At 40.6% G+C, this 22120-nt stretch overlaps 1 protein-coding gene across 1 annotated transcript; it reads right to left on the bottom strand.

The window, feature by feature from the left end:
* Nucleotides 1–972: 972 nt before the first annotated feature.
* On the bottom strand, nucleotides 973–20802 carry si:dkey-191g9.5 (rap1 GTPase-GDP dissociation stimulator 1). The gene is made up of 14 exons (XM_044045681.1): nucleotides 20536–20802; nucleotides 17973–18077; nucleotides 16535–16657; nucleotides 15293–15418; nucleotides 14476–14604; nucleotides 12879–13004; nucleotides 11931–12074; nucleotides 10150–10281; nucleotides 7598–7732; nucleotides 6932–7057; nucleotides 6047–6186; nucleotides 4553–4679; nucleotides 2613–2741; nucleotides 973–1537 (listed from the first exon to the last, which is right to left on the bottom strand). The coding sequence occupies exons 1-14, from the start codon at nucleotides 20546–20548 to the stop codon at nucleotides 1410–1412; spliced, it is 1683 nt and encodes a 560-aa protein (XP_043901616.1). The 5' UTR covers nucleotides 20549–20802; the 3' UTR covers nucleotides 973–1409.
* Between the last annotated feature and the right edge of the window lie 1318 nt (nucleotides 20803–22120).

Consider the following 22120-nt stretch of genomic DNA (forward strand, 5'->3'; position numbering starts at 1 on the left):
CAATCCTTCTCTGCCCCACCGCGCACAATTAACTCTGCAGGAACTATTATTTTTAGTACTGATTTTTAATGAACTGATTCTAATGATTCATTTACACTGAAAACAACTGCTTTACAAGTCACTGGTGTGTGTGTGTGTGTGTGTAAAACAAAGCCACCGCAGTTTCACGCAGCCGTACAGTGATGACTCTTTTTGTCGTGGAGATGAAACCTACACCGCGCCGTGTCGTCCCGAGGCGAGGCGAGGCGAGGCGGGGACCATAGTGGAAAAGGGCCATCATTCATTTCCATGCTTCCATCACGTGATGAGAACCAATATAATATTTAAACTCCACAATACAATAAGATCATTGAAATGTTAAAGGGACCACAGTTGCCTTGTCTCGCTCCTCTCTCAGCCCTTGGTGTTTCTCAAGCTTCTAGTGTTCCTTGTTCTTGATGTTGCTGTCACTTGGGAGTGCTACATCTATCACAACTGCTTTTTCTGCTGCTTATCGACAACCATTATACTGTATCTGTTCTATCTGTCGTTCTCAACCGCCCTCCTGACCTCCAGGGCAGATGCTTCTGTACCCTGCTGTGATGTGCTGCACTGTCTCAGGAGAACACAGCCTCCACCTTGGGTCCTGCCCGCTGTGATAGATCCCAGCCTCTCGTGCTCCGGTGCAGCTATGATCAGCGCCTCCGTGCCGTCTTTCAGTCCAGTTTTTTTTCATATCAGCCACTTCTTCAATTTGACGATGGAACGTGCCAGGGTGGGGCTTGCCCTTCCACGTTTGGCTCCTCCTCTCTGCTGGGTTTCTGGACAGCAGCTTTGACACTCGCTGGTCCTCGGCCTCCTTCCTTCTGCTTGGTGCGTGGTGAGGAGCTTCCTTGTATCTTATTAGATCTTTGCAGTAACAACATTTATGGTGATATTCCACATCATTTCAAAGTAAAAGTGCTTGTTTTGATATAGAACAATATGAACACACATGATGCTGAATGAATCAATAAATAACTATATAAATAGAATAAAAATAGAATTGTCACACTCGGGGACCTGTCTTACTCCAGGTATTTGGATGTTTGAATTATTTATTGAATGATCATCATTGCATCATATATGCGGTTCTATTGTCAACTTATATGAAAACAAGCACTTTTACTTTAAATGACCATGAATATTATTACTTCATGGAACATCATGAGGTCATTTAAAGTCATGTCTCCCATCCCTACTTAATAGTTGTTTTTCCCCAAACTGTTGGACTTTTTTGACTTGACTAGAGTTATTGCAAGAAAACAAAGTGACGTGAAGTGTCACAAGTCAACTTAACACTGAGCCATAACTGTGCAGCGAGATGATTTAACAGAAAGTATATCACGTGAAGAAGCTGAACGAGTGAGATGTTGCTGCAAAGTGCTGGTTTAGCTGGTGTCGCCGAGAACAAGCAGAAGAGACGAGGCCTGTGAGGCAAGTTTACTGCTGCTGTGCTCTGTCAGTTTCCTGAGGCTTTCCCTTATGTTCACAGAGTTCAGCTCCTCCTTCATCACACCTGCAGCACACAAGGAAGAAAGAAGAAGAAGAGCGACACAGGTGACATTGGCAGCAGAGGTGTCATGTGCACATATTGAGGCCCTGAATATTCTGTCAACATCTATCTCTATGGAATTAAAACGGTGCTTGATAGAAAATGAATGAAATAGTCATTGTAATTCATTCAAATATTGTGTAACGTTTGGTGATTTTTATCAATGATGATGATATTATTCTTTCTCTAGTCATAAGAATCAACATTGTATCTGCTATGTTTGTTTTTCAAATAAACTCATAAAAATCAACACTGATGAACTCTGTGGGTGATGAAGAATAAGGCCACTCCACAACCAGAAACAAGGAGAGTAATGACTGATGGACCCAGTCTGTGATACTAGAGATTGTTAGTCATGGGAAGTGTCACGATCTTTGTGTTCCTCGTCATCTCCTTCTTCTTCTTCTTCTCCTCACGTGAGCAGATTTTTTTCCCTTAGCTTTATGATTTCTGGGATTTCTGGCTTTCTCTGGCTTTCTCCCACAGTCCAAAAACATGCAAAAACATGGGATTCGATAAATTGGTCACTCTAAATTGACCATAGGTTGTTTGACTCTATATGTGGCCCTGTGATGGACTGGTGAACTGCCCAAGATGTGACCCTGGGTCTATTGCCCTCAACTGAGATTGGCACAGAAGCCTCCAGTGGAGGATAAAGCAGTAGAAAATGGATAAAAGTAGCAGTGTTTGCATGATGGTAGCCATCTTAGAATCCCATGTCGGGTTGGTGAGGAACACAACATGACCTCAGAAATTCCAAGTTCTTACTACAAATGGAATGGAATGAGGGCCAGCATGCTTTAGAAACAAAGAGAAATACCTGTGTCTTATCACAAATCACAGCATTAATTTTTACTAAAAGTATCAGTAGACTTGGATCTTTATATTTATATATATATATATATATATATATATATATATATATATATATATATATATATATATATATATATATATATATATATATATATGTATATATGTATATCTCTAAATTTGTGGCGTAAACATATTGTTGTGTGTTGCAAACTGTAACACATACCAGAGTTAGCCAGACTACAGATGAGACCTAAAGCACTGAACTGGACTTCCACCGCCCCCACTGGATCCTCCAGTATCTTCTTCAGCACGGGCAACAGCTTCGCTTCCACAAACACGTCCTTCATAGACTCTGCAGTGATCACACGCACAAAGACAATTCCACATATCAGACTGTATGGAGTTGCTCTAAAACAGGGGTGTCAAACATACGGCCCGGGGGCCAGATCCGGCCCGCCAGAGGGTCCAATCCGGCCCACAGGATGAATTTGTTAAAATTTCACACTACGATTACAATCTAAACGTAATGTCAAATACAATATTTTTCTCTTCCAGACACCTGTGACTAAATGTTTGTGCCATTTTAGATCCAGTGTGATGTGTAAATAGTACATTTAGGCACGATATTGTTGAAATTGCACTTATATTTCTCAAGAAATGTCATGTTTTGTAAAAATATCCTTCATTAAATGTAAAACAAATGAGAAAAAAAGCAAGGAGTTCTTGTTGTTCATAGGTTATTATGCTATTATTTTACTATTTTTACTGGTCCGGCCCACTTGAGATCAAATTGTGCTGTATGTGGCCCCTGAACAAAAATGAGTTTGACACCCCTGCTCTAAAACATACTCAGAGTGAGCAGAGTGAGCAGAGTGATGTAGTATTTATTTATTTATTTATTTATTTATTTAACGGCAGTACAGCCATTCATCTTTGCTAAAGCTTGTATATTAAAAAAGGGAACATAGTCTTCTGGTTTCCTCCTGAAGCCGACCAGGAAATAAGAATATATTGATCGTGTCATGTTACCTGAAACAAGACTTGTTCTGCACATGTAGTCTTTGTGCATTTTTTTGTATTTTAACTCATAGAATGAGAGAGAGATTTTTATTTATCTTATGAGTTAAGTTAAAAAGTCAGTAGCTCTAGTTTTAAAAGGCAGGTTTAAAGGAAGTGGTCTGGTGGTCTAGTGTCTGGTCAGCTGTTTCATGTGAGGAGCCTCGAGCTGTAGCTGTGTCTGAACAGTCAAGACAAGGCCAGTGACTCTGTCAGCTGCACACTGTGAGAAACGAGGCGGTCTAGCCCACACAACTCACGGTTCCCCTTCTTCTTCTCCAAATAGAATCCAGCAGGCTGTACAGCGAGAGGTTAAATGTCGCCCTCTACAGGTCAAAGTCGTGAATCATGGTTCTTCCTGCCCCTTGAATCCTAAGTGTCGGTTTTACCCTTAATCTGCAAAAGCATCCTGGGGCAGGAGAACTGTGATTCACGACTTTGACCTGTAGAGGGCAGCGTTTAGCCTCTCGGTGTGCAGCCTGCCGGAGTTTAATAGGAGAAGAAGAGTTGTGTGGGCTCCACGTGTTAGACAAAGTGTCTCCATGTCTGTTCATTTCCCTTTGTTGAAAATGAGGAAATGTCAGTTCAACTTGCAACCACAGCTCTTTATGATGACGTGCTGTCAGTGTCACAGAGTCGGTGACAAAAGTAACTGTGGATTTTCCTGACATTTCATTCGTTAGCGATAGTTACAAGTGTTTGCACAACATTGTCAAACAAGAACAGTTGCTCTGTTCACAGATTTGTGCCACACACACTTGAACATGAACATTATCATAATGGAATATGCTCCATTGGCACTAAATTAGCTAGAAGCTTGGCTGATTTCATTCCATGTAAGGCAAAAGTATACAACAGCTGTGTGTGTTTTTCAGTTTTGAGAATAGAAAACATGGTTTTCAGTGCTGTGTGTTTCATTTACAAAAGATAATTGTGGAGTTTCAACAAAGTACTGTTTTGAGCTTGTGTGTAGAAGTTTGGAAAATTGAGCCAAAGAGAAAAATGTGTAGAAACATTTGTCAAAAGAACCTTTCAAATGTTGACTCAGTGATAACAGTGACTGTCACACAACATTTGACATTAGAGCAGTGTCTGAAAAATCTTTACCAAGGTCAATGGCAGTTGCTATCGCCAGAGCAACCAGGGCCTCATCCTGCATGATGACATGCTCACTTGTTGCCATGGAGATGAGGTGACGGACACCATCTGCTGTGGATACAGCCTGTACAACTTCCTGTCAGAGAGAGGAAATCAGCCCATTAAACTGATTCTGATGACCAAGAAGAAATTCATAGGCAGAGAGTGAGATTTCCCCTGCGGGCAGACGATGATTAATTATTATTTACTTATTTATATCTAATAGATTGAACTATTCACCTTTTACTCACACGTGCACACATTTGAAGTGCACAGGAGTCTCAACCGTAAGGTTAGACTCAGTCGGCTTTTATTATCCACGTACACAAAACAATGAAATAGTCTGTATTTATATACACCACTCAAAGCTGCTGTACACACTGCCATGGAGCAATGTGGGGTTAAGTGTCTTGCCCAAGAACACATCGGCACATAGACGAGCGGAGCCGGGAAATGAACCCACAACCTTTGAGTTGAAAGACGACTCCCTCTACCACTAAGCTACCGTCGCCCGCAGACTACAGTAAAACTGTGACTATTGATATTTTCTAAAAAGACGCAAAAGAAACATTTTTATCAATGACTGAAGACAAATGTTTCTACTCCATTGACTAAATTTACGAGGTTTCTTAAATGCATCTTGAAGCTGCTGAGGTCAACATGCTGTACGTCCCAAAGAAGTGAGGACATTTACCCGAGTCCTTGAATGCATCTCTTTAAATCAGTGTTCTCTAACCTTTACTGCCTGACCTGACTTTAGAGGAAGTATAACTTTTACTAAAAGAAACATAACAATTACAATCATTCCTTTTTGCTTTTCTTTGAATAATTTGTTGCTCCCTGCAACAATACTTTTCCAAATAAAAAAAGAAATGTGCAATTATCTTGTTATAACTATAACAATAACAACAAAAATGAATATTTTAACAGTATCAGTGGCTGCAATGAGCAACAGTGTCATTGGACAGGGGACAACAATCCAAGATGCAGACACATGTCATATTATAGTTATATTCAGTTATATTCTCTCGTCTTGAATCATCGTTCACATTGGTCACATTGTCTTGTCCACAATGTTACATGTTTATTTTTTGTCCCAGTAAGATACTGAAACCTACACAAGTGAAGCAGTGGATTTGTTTGTTGCACATCCTTAAAACAAGTTTGCGGTGCTCCACTTGCTACATGTTCTGACCTGAAAAACCCCCCCAAAAAAAACAAACCCCCCAAAAAACAACACCCAGTATCAATCAACATGCTCACTGAACCCTGCATGCCTTTCACAAGCTCTATACTAATATTCAACGAATAATACCATTGCATATTGGAATAGCATTTCTTGCTAGAAATGCCCATCCCTAACACATATATAATGTAAATGTTTTATTCTGCGTATTATAGACGCTCCCTGGAATCTTAACTTATGGTCATAGTGGAAAGTTGAACTGAGATGAAAAGACTCACAGGGCTGCGACTGTGTCTGATGAAAGCAGCCAACAGGCGGCTGGCTTCTCCCCGGACTCCTGCGTGATCTTTGGCTTCACACCACTCCATGACTCGTGCCAGCAGCACAGCATCTCTCCCCAGCACTAAAGCTGCCTCCTCTGACACAGAAGACAAAGAAAATACAACATATCACACATCAGTGTGAGAATATGATGGATTCATTCTATGAATGAAGCTCTTACATGCTTAACAATGATGACACATTTATCATAGAATAAAGCAAACAGGTATACACTTACAGTGGTTTGCTCTTTATTTGCTCTGCTTTATCTTTATTTTATTGTTTATATTTAAAAAAGGAGAATTTATTATCACATTTTAATATTTCAAAGTAAATGGCACAATGCCACTTATTCACATATTTACCTTTTTTATACAAATTTACAGTTTTCCACTGTTTTGTGTGTGTGTGTGTGTGTGTGTGTGTTCTTGTTGTGTGTCACTTGCAATGACAATGAAGCCATTCTATTCTATTCTGTTCCATTCTATTCTATTCTATTGACAAGGAGGAGAAATCATTTTCCAGAACATTTACATGTGTCTCTCATTTTCCATGACTGGGAAATTGATCAATCATGTTGCAGGTTTTCCAGGATGTGTGTGAACCCTGACCCTTCTTACTGGTAAAAATCCTATGCCACAAAAAGATTACAAAAAGTGTCGAAAGGAGAGTCGGGCAAAAAAGAAAAATCCAACATCTGCCCAACTCATACTTATTTTGCTTTTAGAGCAGAACTTGAATTCGTTTTTCCATAAAACATCACGATCATGTGTGGTTTACAGAAACATGTATAATCCTTCTCATTGACTTTACTTAGAATAACACAAAATAAACACACTCACGTTGTCCGTCCACCATCATGCGCAGTGTCCCCAGCAGCTTGAACTGCACTGGTGGCATGTCGGAGCGCAGCAGGGTCTTTATCCGCTCAGTCACTCCGTCCTCCAGCATCCGCACTTTGTTTGTGGCTGGAAGACACAAAGTAAGTCTGTGATGTGCTGTGTGCATGCAATACTTTGTATAGTGACATCAACACAAATGAATTCATTTTTACTTTCATTGTAAGAAGTGGTTCCTTTTCTGTTTTAAGCATGTTCAGTGACAGACTCCTCCCACATCGTGTGAGTGTCAAACACTGCAAACCCAGAGACTAACTGTCGACTAACTGTCGTTACAACAATAAGCTTAGGTCAATCATTTCACATTCTATTTATTATTCAGTTATCATAATTGTCCTTGAAATTCAAAGATGATTTCTCTTAATAAGCACATACGTATGTCCCATAGAAATTTCATGTTAATGTATATAATTGATTTTTATTCTGAAGGAACAAATGTGACGTTGCCAAAATAAATAAAGTATTCATTATTAATGACTCTCTACTGCTCTATGAACCCTGACACCTGACTGTAGGTTTAGTGTCTAGGCTGAACCTGAATACATGAAACGTACAGTAAATGTTATCTTTTAAACTATTTGAGCAGCTGTGCAGACAATCTCTCAGTACCAGGAATGGCCAGGTTCCTGAGTGCACTGAGTCCAGCGTGCTGAACAGACACGTCTCCTTCATCCACATGCTGCTCCAACAAGGTCAGGATGTGAGGAACCACCCCGAGGTCCAACATCTTCACACAGTTACTGTCTGAAAGAAACAATCAAGCCAACCATTACGAACCACCTCATTCTTCTATGTATATATACACAGTATATATACATATATATACATACAGTACTGTGCAACCATTAGATTTGTTGTTTTAGCAATGCTATAATGACAGTAGAGGATAACTATTTCTATTTCACTTTACTGGAACACATTCAGATAATATGCAGATTTTTGTTGTTTAAAAAAAATGTAATAAATAAATTCAGAAAAAAACAATAACCATCCTCTACAGGTGTCAAGTATTTAGCGTGATCTACCCTTACACTTGAACAATAACACAGCTCTGTTAATACTGGAGTGGAACCTTCATTCATGTTACTGGTAAATCCTGTGTTTGTTCAACTATTTAATTTAAATAAATATCTGTTACGCCAGGTTTATTCAAGACATGCGTGAGCATGACATACACATGTTGCACAAGTTCAACTCATTGACAGCTCGCTAATATATAAGAGCAGCTTTAAGTCGCATCACTTCATTCACAATTCACATGATCACAGAATTTGACAGACAAATCAAAAGAGCTGGTGGTGCCTGAAACTTTTGCACAGTACTGTATATGTATATATATATATTTATGTATATATGTATATATATATATATATATATATATATATATATACATATATATATATGTATATATATACATATATATATATATATATATATATACATATATATACATATATATATACATATACATATTTATATATGTATAATAGCATTTTAAAGTTATTTAGAGCCATGTTCTGACTCAATATCAGTATCATTATTCACATAAGGAGTGTTATACCTTGGCTGCCTAGTGTCAGAACATTTTGATATCTGCATAAATAACCCCAACTCATTACAACCACAAATTCTAATTTATTTCAATGTGGTTTTTTTTTTGTGACAGACCAACACAAATCATTTTGTGTTGGTTTTTAGATCTTATAAATCTAAAAAGTGAGGATAAACTTCTACACACCTTTCAGAGACGTGTGACCACTGTTGTTGATCCACAGTGAGCTCACAGCATCATGAAGTGACATGAGAGTGACAGATCAGTGTCTGATCTCTGTCATGTCCTTAACCTCTGACAGATGCAGCCCATCCCCAGCTCTGATTGGCTGGCGTGGCTGAAGTTGGAATCAGATCAGGTATTCCAGCATGAAGCTTGAGATTTTGCTTTATCTATTTATCTTTTCATTTGAAACTTTTATTTTGAAGTAGGGATGTACCGATTGACATTTTTTGGGCCGATTCCGATTTCCTGTTATTCATGGAGTTTGACCTGCAGATACCGAGTTTAGCCGATTCCGAATTTTTTCAAAGCACTTTACAGCACACAGAGAGATTTATTTTCTATCTTTTCTTTAATATAAAATTCTAACATAGAAATACAACCAACCGGTCAGTCATGTAATGTCTGTTAAAAGAAATGGAACAGGTTAACACAATGCAACTTCAAGACTAACTGTCAGAGTCTAGATGTGTTGTTACTGCAATACTGAATAGCACCACAAGGTGGTGTCGCCTCCTGCTCCGTGGACACCCCTAGAAAGAACTCTCAGTAACGAGTTGGTGCTGGTTGTCCTGTCTACGTCTGACTGCTCATGTACGATTAGTGAACGTTGTGCTGTGGAGACCTGTGGAGTCCACAGACACTTCTCTGTCTGTGGACTCTCTGAGCTAACTCGCTAACAAGCTAACCTCTCCACCCGCACCAGCTCTAGTGTTGGGAAGTTCGACTCTTTTTACTGACTCAGATCTTTTACTCTGGGACAGTGAATTGATCAAATAATTTCGTTCATTTTTACAGCAGGTGGCGCTGTTCACGAACGACACATCACTAACCAGCTCGCGTTAAAACGTGTGCTGCTGTTGCTCATGCGGCGCACAATCCCTATTTTGAAGTATTAATTGACACATGTCTGCAGACACTGTCATGTCCATGTGGATTATATTCAGGAGACAATAGCAGGTTTGTCTGTGGTTTCCACGCTGGCCCCACCCAGTGTTTGCCCACATGGGCTTCCTATGTGGGCCCCATGTTACAGAAACCATTATGTGACCTCCAAATTTTGCCCACCTCAAGCCCATGCACACTGAGTGCCCTTTCCAGGAGACATGGGTTCCGAGTTGGCTGAATATAAGCCTTATGAGGCCCACATGGACATGAATAAAATAGCATTTACAACCCCAACTGCTCGAGACAGATGGCTGAACATCTTTGAGTCTTCATGGATGCCAAATGCTTGCTCATCTTGTGGGAACTGCTGGGTTTCTCTTTTCCGTCTATAATATTGTAAGGTTTCTGTATGATGTGATTTTGTTGATATATTACAGTACAAGTGTGTCCTAACGTTTGACTGGTACATGTTTATATTTAAAGCTTGTTCATTTCTCACCATTCCTGGCAAAGTTGGCGATGGCTAAGGCTCCAGACAGCTGCAGCTGAGTGTTGGAGCTTTGTAGCCAGGAGAGAACGTCCTGATACACCACACCCGATCCTTCACCAAAACACCTCTGCATGGACTCATCTGACACACACAGGTAAAGACTAACATTATTATTATGATAGAGGGAGGTTTCATTTCATTTATTCTGAAATAGGTGCAGTACATATAAACAAAGTGTAGAAAGATAAAACACGAACAACCAAGTCAACAGAGGACACATAATGTGCATATTGCACATTGCCCTGTTGCAATAGTAAAAGGAGCCTTTACTTTGGTTAAGGTAGCAAAGGTAGCTTAAAGTTGGCAAAGCTGGAGCTTTCTTTGACAGGAAGGTGACAAGGTGTTCCATAAAGTGCTACCATGAAATGAGAGACTTTTGACTGAAGGAGGTTTTGGGGAAGGGCACATCACAATCATTCCTTGCGGAGGCCCTGCTGGTCCCACACAAGGCACTACTTGCTCTAAATTTAAGATATTTGTTAGGGGCAGAGCAGGATTTCATACATCAGGTAGGCAGTTTTAAATGTCTTTTAATTCTTAACGTATAGGTAAGGGACTATAGTGCGTTAGGGTAAGGGACTATTGTGCGTTAGGGTAAGGGACTATTGTGCGTTAGGGTAAGGGACTATTAAGGGACTATTGTGTTAGTGTAAGGGACTATTGTGCGTTAGGGTAAGGGACTATTGCGTTAGTAAGGGACTATTGTGCTGACTAGGGTAAGGGACTATTAGGGTAAGGACTTGTGTTAGGGTAATGGACTATAGTGCAGGTAAGGGACGATGTGTTAGGTAAGGACTATTGTGTGTTAGGGTAAGGGGTGGTTAGTGTAAGGGACTAAGTGGGGACTAGTGTAAGGAGTTAGGGTAAGGGACTATGCGTTAGGGTAAGGGACTATTGTGCATTAGGGTAGGGTAAGGGACTATTGCGTGTAAGGGTGTGGGACTATTGTGCATTAGGGTAAGGGACTATTGCGTTAGGGTAAGGGACTATTGTGCATTAGGGTAAGGGACTATTGTGCGTTAGGGTAAGGGACTTTTGACTGAAGGAGGTTTTGGGGAAGAGCACATCACAATCATTCCTTGCGGAGGCCCTGCTGGTCCCACACAAGGCACTACTTGCTCTAAATTTAAGATATTTGTTAGGGGCAGAGCAGGATTTTATACATCAGGTAGGCAGTTTTAAATGTCTTTTAATTCTTAACGTTTAGGTAAGAGACTATTGTGCGTTAGGAGAAGGGACGATCATGTGTTAGGGTAATGGACTATAGTGCGTTAGGGTAAGGGACGATGGTGTGTTAGGGTAAGGACGATGTGTTAAGGTAAGGGACTATTGTGCATTAGGTAAGGTTGCGGGTAGGGGACGTTTGCGTTAGGGTAAGGGACTATTGTGCGTTAGTGTAAGGGACTATTGTGCGTTAGTGTAAGGGACTATTGTGCACCCTACAGTACAAATGTGAAATATTTAAATGTACCTTAGAAAAGACAGAAAATGTGTGTTTCTTTCATCATGTTATTTTCACTCACAGCAGTGTTTACTGTGCTGTGTTTTTCTTCTTCAGGCCAGAGCCAGTATTTACATAACTGGCACAGCAATCTCATCACACCCTGCACACCCTGCAGTCAAAACACGAGCCAGATTGGGCTTTACCATTCCAAACTGTGGCACGGCAAGCTGAGCTGCACTGAACATGCTCAGTGAGCATACTCAGAACACAGGATCGCATCACTCACCTCCTAAAAGCAAAGACACGATGAGGTTGGAGGCGATTTTGATGCTGCAGAGGTCATGAGGGTCAGAACCTCCCTGTAAGTCCCAAATCATCGCTGACAGAGCCTCTGGTACTCCTGACTCTGCAAACTGCAGCTTCAGTGCATCTGATGGTACAGCACAAGCAGTTCACAGCTAACACTGTGTTTCACTGACTCAGACAGTCTTATTAAACATTATTTATGATTAACATAGAGACAGTGCTAACATGTTATTGAACATGGGCGTGTGCTTCAAATAAAAATAATAAAAATAAATTAATTCAACTTAACTCAGAAATACTCCAACACATGGACTCCAAAGCTTTCAGTAGTCTATACTCAATGTATAATTACATACTGAAGATCAGGGATTATTCTCAGCCTATGGTTTCTTTCATCCCTGATCATTAACACATTCTCAATGTCATTTTAAATGTTATTTTAACTTTAAAGAGAGTTTGAAACCTTTAAACTGCAGTTGAGTCATTGAAATCATTTAGAATCTTTTACAATCACTGTGTTCAAAGTAAATCCAGGAAATCTTTATCCTCCCAGGAGATGAAATTCCTTTCTGCTGTCCATCCCATCCCCTCACCAAACATATTCAGAATGTGACAGAGGGAGGAGCCAGCAAAATACAGGAAGCTTTAAGGTAACACAATGTCGGATTTTCTCTTGGGGGCCCCCTACAGTTGGGAGACGGTATTGTCTGTTACAATTGTCGTAAATTATATTGACACTGAAGCAGAACAAATAGTTTGAATCACTTGATTTATGAGCATAAATGGAGGAGGAGATGATTTCACTTTCATGACTATGATGGAGGTGCCATTAACCCTGTCGTAAGTGGATGAAAACGATGATGTTAGAGACATTGTTTGACGGTGCAAATCCTACATCGCGTTGCTTTAAGCATCGTGCAAATCTTACCACTCTCGCCCAGTGCACCGAGGATTTCCAGGATGACATGCCGGCGCTCGGCATCAGGAGCGCGTTTGAGCTGAAATGTCAGAACACCTGCCACATCCTGCTCTTCCAGTGATTCCCTCGCCAAGTCTGCAAATGAAAAGGAACTCATTATCCTGACTACCAATGTGCTACCGATGAGCATACATCTGACATCTACTGTCTATTGTCCTCATCAGGGTTTCATCCTCCATTCTTCAGAGACAAGCTTTTACATTGGACGCTGTAACTGAGCTCTGTGTTTGATATTCTAGTGTTGAGGGAGCAGGCAGGAATGAGTGCATTCATTCTTTTTTTCTCCTTCCCACTTCCCACACTTCTGACCATGAGTACTATGAGACTTCCTGTCTCATGGTCTTCAGCTCTAGGTGAGTAATCTCACCTATTAGATTAGATTTTCTTTTGCTTTTTATGCCTTTGTGAGGTTTCTGTTGGAGTCAGTGTTGTACTGGGAGCTGGTTGTTCACCATTCCTGTGCAAACTACTACTCACTGCTTCAGTAACAGTGAGTGTAAGTCAGCCACTGATGTTTACCTGAGGCACAGGAGCACGTTACATGTTCACTGACCTAACTCCAGTTCATATAAGCCATTGTAGGCAAATGAGACCATTGCAGAAGGCCTGATTGTTATGTTATGATCTGTAAATGTTGCCCCATCTGTTAATTATTAAATAATAAAAATGTCAAAAAGAAAAACGACAACGTCACTCCTATTTGCTGTCCATTGTATGAAATACAGCGGACACAAAGGCTGCATTTATACTGGAGGTCTTGATGCCCAAATTCTGATATGTCAACTACTGAACATCCATTTTTCGAGTACCTGCTTCCACTGTCTTTCCAAAGTGACCAATATTTGAAACCTGCATTTTCACTGATTAACACGTGAGGAGACAACCCACAGGGTGGACTTGGCTACTGACCTGAAAATAGAATCAATCGATGCAGATGCAGCTGCACACATCATATCTGGTGATATCTAAATATCTGATTTGTGCCACTCGAGAGAAAAAGATCGGGTCACGTGCACCACACAGTGCAAATGCAGCCTAAGGCTTTGTTCAGTGTGTTCAGACCACACTAACTGCGTGGGTTGCTTCAGTAATGATGTAAACACAGATTTACTCACCGCTGGTTTTAATAGGTGTGTGACATTACTATCACTGGTTCTAATGATGTGTCAGGTTAACGGTGAAACAAAAGACCTTTTGAGATCTAGTTTGAGTGAGCAGGACATTTAACCTGAGACATATTTGGACAAAACTGAATCACATTTCACATGTCAAATCACTAGTTAACTCATTAAAGGTCAAGTTAGTAAGAATTAGTGGCACCTAATGGTGAGACTGCAGACTGTCACATCTCACATCTGCCTAGCACAAGATAGCAGCCTCCTTAAAAGCAAAACCCTTTCCCAAAATACCTGTAAAATACTAATTATAAGGATAAAAAAAACTAAACATTTTTATATTAAAGCAATTATGCAAACGTATTTAAGGGTAGTATATTCAGTTTCTGCCAATAAAGCTGCCTACATGTTATAAAGTTGTAAATAGTTACCCATGTCAGCCAGGTTACAGAGGGCCAGCAGACAGACGTTGACCAGTGGGTCGTTCTCTGGATACTCCTTCATTATGGACACCAGTCTGGGTATGACGCCACTCTGCACCAGCAGGTCCTGCTGGTGAGCTGAGTAAGAGAAGAAACTTCAGTGTGTCATTCCATGGTTTACTGTAAACAAACGGAATTCATTACAAATGATTTTAGTTTTAAATGAATAGATTAATTTTGCATCATAAATATGTTTATTTTTATTGTTGCATATTAAAGCAACCACTTATATTTTGAAATTATCCAATCCAATCCATGGACCAAAGTGCTGTACAGAATAATGGATAAAAGACAGAGAAGCTCACACGAGGCAAGTACATATAAAAAAAGGAATTAATACGGCATATTGATATGTCATTTTGAGCTCATATCGTCCACCGCAACTGATGCTTTTCCCAAAAAAGTTGGGCTTTTTTTTACTTGACTGGCCCCCGACTGACCAGACAAGACCGTCAGTGGCCCACAGGTCATTTGAGTTTGAGACCCCTGCTCTAACAGGACACATGGTACGTTCCATTTGTATTTGGAGCCAAACTCAGATTTCTGACTTGGGAAGTCAGTGCTACCTCACATACATAGTTAGGATTGCAAGACTGCTTCTTTTATCGTTAATCGCACTTTAAATCAGTTGTACGTCGAGTGCTGATCATTTTTTAGAAACATGTTCCGAGGCTGTTTGTGTGACGCGGTGATGTCACTTCCAGTTCCGAGTTCCAATGTAAACGGAACGCAGCAACAGTCATTTCCTCTGACTGAGCTCACTCACAGTTGTCAAAGCAGATGCGTCCAATGGCTCGGCCAGTGTTGAGCAGCATCTCCTGATTGTTGCTGTTCAGATGAGGAAGCAGCACTTTGACCAGACCTGCCTCGATACACGGCTCTCTGACTGCAGCTTCAGACACACACACACACAGACACATTGTATCAGTATAATGACAGAAGGTAGAATTACTGTTTCGTATATGTTATTGCCTATGGTAGATTATAACATATGTATAGCAACAGTAACAAAATCATTTTCCATACCACAGGAAAGTAACAAAAAATAAAGATTAGAAGTAAACAAACCCCATGGTCGTGACTGTTTTTTTCCTGGTGTGTGTGTGTGTGTCTGCATGTGAGTGCGTGATGGGTTGCAGGTGTGCATGTTTGATTAAAGGGTAACTAAACCCCTGGTCGGAGGCTAGCTCCGCCCAATGCCCGATTTTGAAAATCTACAAAAAGTGTGTGTTCGTCGCAACGATGACTCCGCCCACGTTGAGCAGGTTTTTTTGTAGTGGAGATGAAACCTAAACCGTGCCGCGTTGTGCTGAAAAGATGGTACTGGTGCAAATGAGTACACTCATTACTCTTTGTATTTATTAGTATTGATTAGGACGTGGTTAGTGTAGTGGTTTGCACTCTTGCCTTTGCAGCAAGAAGACCAGGGTTCGAGCCTCGGTTGGAACAAGGGTCTTTCTGCATGGAGTTTGCATGTTCTCTCCGTGTGTGTGTGGGTGTTCTCTGGGTTTTCTGGACTGATCTCCTCCCACAGTCCAGAAACATGCAATATGGGGATTAGGTCAATTGGACACTGAGAGTGAATGGTTTGTCTCTCTGTATGTGTTGTCTCTATATGCGGTCATAACTGTCCAGGATGTGACCCCACCTATCGCCCTATGTCAGCTGAGATTGGCACCGCACCCCCCCACAGTAGAAAATGGATGGATTAGTGTGTGAGTGGATTTTCTCACAGCCCTTGACCACAAGTGGTTGAAATGTAGAGTGACAATACAGCACCACACTATATCAGTGATATTAGAGTAATCACTAATCATCACTTTTTAAAATGGAATACAGCTATATCACATTAGAATGACAACATAATATAATAAACATGTAAAACTGAGCAACAGTTAGGTGTCATTTACATTTCAGTGTTTCCATTCAAAGGTTCCGCATTAAAGTGCTATTTCCATGTATCCATTCCTTATATAAGAAGTGATAATAAGTGTAAGCAGTATCCTACCTTCTCGGGCCATCTCTGCCACCACTAGCGCCACCTGGCAGCTCAGGCTGCTTTTACTGGCTAAGGCCTGAGCCAGTGTGGGTAGAATCCCACTTCTTGCAATCTCAACAGCAGCATCTTTCTCTGTGGACGCACATGTGTCACAGATGTGTTACAAAGGAAAACAGTGACGTGTTTGGTTATGTTATGAATGTTGAATATTCATATTTAATTCATGATGGAATAATGAATCATTTATTAAGAAATTGAGTCAAACTATTTGGATTATGATGAATTATAATGACAATGCCACATCAATAGTTAGGAGTCAATACAGTAGATCATTGGGCATCGATTAACTCCTTCTATTTTGGCTAAGTAAATAAAGATTATACAAAAATATGTAACCTATGTCATCAGGTTAGTAAGAAGAGGAAAGTTATGGGTGTTAATGTGTCAATACCAAGAATGACCTGTAAATGAATATCAGTGTATGGTCATAACTACATGTCCTTGACTAGTGTACAATAGTTATCCTACAGCTGGAAGAGAAAAGAATTGCCAGGGAATTTCTCCAAGGATGCAAAGTTGAACAGTGGTGTTCTTAACTGACGCTAATAATTGTGATTATTAAAACTAAGTGGAAACAAGGAAGAGAACTCGTTCTGGACAGATTGTGTCCTAAGGTTTTGTTCAAGTGAACATCTGGAGCTCTAGTATCTAAAGCTCTCTGAAACTGTGCCTCAGGACTAGAACAGCGGTGAAATGAGAGGGACAACCAAATCCCAAGCCACCTGAGAGATCTTCTTAATCTCAAGCATGGAAGGTTTACCTTGGCTTGTCTGAGGCACAATGTGAGTGCGTATGCATCGGTGAAGGTTGTGCACAAACAAGGACTTAAAATGTGGGGTTTGTTCTAAGCCTGAGGGGTCTGAGGTTTCTGTTTTAGAGCTGTCTCTTTCCTCTGTCTCTCCCCCTCCTCTCCCCTGTCCCACATTTTTCCTTTCACCCCAACCGGTCGAGGCAGATCTGGTCTGGTTCTGTCAGAGATTTCTTCTTCTGTTTTTTTCCTCTCCACTGATGCCTAGTGTTTGCTCATTGTGTGAACTGTTGGGTTCCTCTGCTCTCCATGATGTTGTCTATGTACAGAGCCTTGAGATAATGTGTGTTATGATTTGGAGATATACAAATACAACTGAATTGAATGGAATTGAATTCACACCCATTCACGCACATATGTATAAAGCAGCACTTTTTGTGCGACTCATATATCGTACTGTGATGTCACCAGCACAGCCACCAGGACGACTTTGGTGTAATTGTTCAGTTACTTAAACTAGCACATGAGCACATGAGCCGATCATCATCTGGTTGGAGGATGACCCATTGTAACACCAATGTGAGTGTGTGTGTGTGTGTGCATGTGTGTGAGAACCACAGAGAAAAAAACATGACTTACTCTTTTCCAACAGAGAAACCAGCACTGTGTCCAAATGAGGCTTGAGCTCCTCCTCAATTGGCTCTATACTCACACTGATGGCCCTCAGTGCCTCACTCAGAGAATCTGAAACACACACACTGTAAATATGACCTGTAGCCAAACCTTACTCTAACCACAATTCAAAACTTAGTCCCTTAATTAACCAGTTCCTCAGAAACCCCACATGTGAGGGCCAGACATATCAAGATGACCCCAAAAAGAATTTCTCAAAACCCCAAATCAACCCCAACTACAACCTTGAGGACTACTGGTCCTGACAAGGTCACTGTTTAAACCAGAAGAGGCCCAGTCCAACCCCAAACCTAAACCAGGTGTCGAACAGAGTCTGTGATACTCGGAATTATTCTTATTTTTATTCTTATTTATTTATTCATTTACTTATATGCAAACCTCTATAATGTTTATTTTTTATTTTTTGAAGAAACTGCATATCTAAAATATAAATATCCAATATCGTGCGACCCTAGTGAAGGTCAATCATGGTGCTACACATGTGTAAAAGGATCCGATCAAAGAACTACAAACACAGAGGAATTATTACAACTAACGTAATATGATAGTACGGTCCTGTCTCACTTCTGTGTGAGAGATGGAGGTGCACTTACAAACATGAAGTCCTTTTTATGGTCAAAAACGTCCTAGTCGCTGCAAACCAGCCGATGTAAATGTCTCATCAATGACGCTCTCGTCAGCCAAAACCACACCCACTTTGCCACTGTGTAGAGTTCAGGAAAACATTAAAATTGTGCGCTCTCAGCAGCGGCTGAACTGATTGTTATGGACTTTTAGGGCTTCATAGACGAGGTCATGACGCAGATACACACCCGAACACAGCGTTAACTGGCACTTCCGGGCTATGTCCTCTTTAAGACTTTCGCTCTTCAGATTTATTGGACTGAATGTACATTATGTGTAGCACCTTCATGAGACATGTACCACATTTGTACTGTAATATCTCATGGTTGGAACAACTTTACAGTGACTGTAATATTGGTATCTTTAGTGTGCAGAATCTGAAACATGTCCATGGTTTCTTTAACAATATAAAAGCACAATGCAAAGTTTGAACCTTGTGAGACAACATGTCGCACAAGTGCGACAAGTTTGGCATAGTTTTGAAAAATGACATCAAGGTTCTGAAAGTAGTGGCAAAGCCATTGTAAACAATAACACCTACCAAACTATGTGTTACACACAAGCACACACACACACTGAGGAGTTACATACAAATACACACACACACAGAGTGAGGAGTTACATACAAATACACACACACACACACACACACTGAGGAGTTACATACAAATACACACACACACAGAGTGAGGAGTTACATACAAATACACACACACACACAGAGTGAGGAGTTACATACAAATACACACACACACACACACTGAGGAGTTACATACAAATACACACACACACACACAGAGTGAGGAGTTACATACAAATACACACATATACACACACTGAGGAGTTACATACAAATACACACACACACACACAGAGTGAGGAGTTACATACAAATACACACACACACACACACACACACAGAGTGAGGAGTTACATACAAATACACACACACACACTGAGGAGTTACATACAAATACACACACACACACACAGAGTGAGGAGTTACATACAAATACACACACACACAGAGTAAGGAGTTACACACACACACACACACACACACACACACAGTGATTATAATCAGCTCAGTTAATCCTTATAAGTCAAATAAAAACAGTCTGTGAGGTGAGTACAGGTTTTAAACGTCCTCGTGTGTCAGGTTATGATCGTTTAAGATATTTGTTTTTTAATTGATCCTTGTTGCAGTTTTACTGGTGGGAGGTGGGAGTAGGTTTAGAGTTGGGCAGGGCTTTGACTGGATTTAACACTGACCTTGTCAGGACTAGTTATCCTCATGAGACAGAAGGGCTTTAGGATAGAGTTAGAGCTAGGTGTTAGCGGGGTTAAGGAAAAGATTTGGGGTTGGGTTAGGCTGTTGAAATCACTGCAAGTAAACCTGCAAACCTGTGATAGAGAGAGAGACAGACAGAGGGAGGGAGAGAGAGACAGTCCAACAGTCTTGATCTCCACATGAGCATCCATGCATATGTCCTGGTATATGACCCATGCTGCACATATAAACAACCTGCTGCTGTTCTGATGGGATTTACCAGGTTGCATGTACATATATCAGCTGTGAGACACAGTGAGCAGGTAACACTGTCACTGATGAGTCCATACTTCCTTCATCTCTGCCGCTCAACACTGCACTCACACTGAGCTCCATGTTAGTGGAACTGACTGGGGGTGTGGTGGCACCACCACCACCCTGCTGCACCATCACACATGACAACATTTTCATCTATCCATCTATCCATCTATCCATCTAGTACACAACCCCTGGTGTGTGGTGCCTAAAAATACATAACCACAGCTGATACCAACACACACACACACACACACGCACAGAGGGGGGCGGGGGGATGTCAGATATGATGCTACTCACCGGTGTGTGTCATGGCTGCTGGTCTGCAGTCTCACTGCTGGCTCGCTGCCTCTGCACTGTGTGTGTGTGTGTGAGCAGCTATCAGAGGAGCTCAGAAGCTCCCCTGTGTCTGATTCTCTTCACTCCTCACTCTCGTTTCTTCAATCCCATTATCTATACACACGATCCCCCATCTGCGCATGCTCCGTCTGCTCATTTGCACACTCTCTCTCTCAGAGAACACAGTCATGGGGCTCTATTGTTGAGTATGTCGGCATCTACTGGTCATTTCAATATTAATTCATAAAATAGTAATCATTAACATATGACAGCAATATTTACAAAATCTTTAAATATTAATAAAATATCTAATATTCATAATGACTGATGTTCATTTCACAAAGTGTGGATCATCATTAAAACATTGATATTTAGATATAATAAATAATAAAATCACATAACAGTAATGAAGTCCTAAAGAGGGTGTGAGGGATGCACTGACTGAAGAGAAACCCCATCATTTTCTTTTTTGAAATATTATCTGAGCCAGATTCATAGGATCGTCATCAGTAACTTCACAGTTCATGATTAGTTCTGTACAATGTTCTTAAAATGTGGCTTAAGAAGGTGGAAAGCTTTTACAATAAGTGCATTTGAGGCTTTAAAGCAGGGGTGTCAAACTCATTTTGGTTCAGGGGCCACATACAGCACAATTTGATCTCAAGTGGGCCGTACCATTAAAAATAGTAAAATAATAACATAATAACCTATGAACAACAAGAACCCCTTTGTTTTACATTTAATGAAGGATATTTTTACAAAACATGAAATTTCTTGAGAAATAAGTGCAATTTCAACAATATCATGCCTAAACTTACTATTTACACATCACATCAGGATCTATAAAGGCACAAACATTTAGTCACAGGTATCTGGAAGAGAAGAACATTGTATTTGATATTACGTTTAGATTGTAATCGTAGTGTGAAATTTTAACAAATTCATCCTGTGGGCCGGATTGGACCCTCTGGCGGGCCGGTTCTGGCCCCTGGGCCATATGTTTGACACCCCTGCTGAAGTGTTGAACGATAAGTTTTACAAAATGTAAAAAAAAATGTAAGAAGAATTTCAGGTTCGCTTTGACTTTGACTTCGATGTAACCATTTCAAGTGGAATGCCACTTCCTGCCAATGCAGGTCTGAAGGAACCATTTCACTAATCATTAGCACATGATGTCAGTAAAGGTTATAGTGACGTATAATGCTAACCCTGTGCCAATAGACCAGCAGTAAATACTCCCCTGATTACAAGTATTAATGTTGTGCTATGTTGACGTGTGCCTGCACACTTCCACATAGACATTCAGTGTAATTTATTGTTTGAATAAACAATGTAATGCTGTAGGACACACCTGGGCAACACAACATACCTGTCAGTCACAAACAAAAGGTGCCATCTTCTGTGTTGTGAATCAGATCCAGACGTAAAGGCCTGGAAGTAAAAGCTGAAATGTTCTTTTTAAAGAAGATTGTTGGTGATTTAAAGCCCTCGGGATTTAGCAAATGATGCTGGTTTCCCACTAGCGCGTCATTTATCAGCTTTAGCT

Source organism: Solea senegalensis, linkage group LG15 (genome assembly GCF_019176455.1).
Source record: "Solea senegalensis isolate Sse05_10M linkage group LG15, IFAPA_SoseM_1, whole genome shotgun sequence".
In the NCBI taxonomy this organism is placed as follows: Eukaryota; Metazoa; Chordata; class Actinopteri; order Pleuronectiformes; family Soleidae; genus Solea; species Solea senegalensis.

What these genes read in the sequence shown, in the direction of transcription:
- si:dkey-191g9.5 (XM_044045681.1), bottom strand. An exon ending in CTGTAACCTGGCTGACATGG is followed by an intron (nt 13,005 to 14,475) that starts GTAACTATTTAC and finishes TTTCATTTGCAG; the next exon opens with ACTTGGCGAGGGAATCACTG. An exon ending in CTGTAGTCTGGCTAACTCTG is followed by an intron (nt 1,538 to 2,612) that starts GTATGTGTTACA and finishes TGTGTGCTGCAG; the next exon opens with GTGTGATGAAGGAGGAGCTG.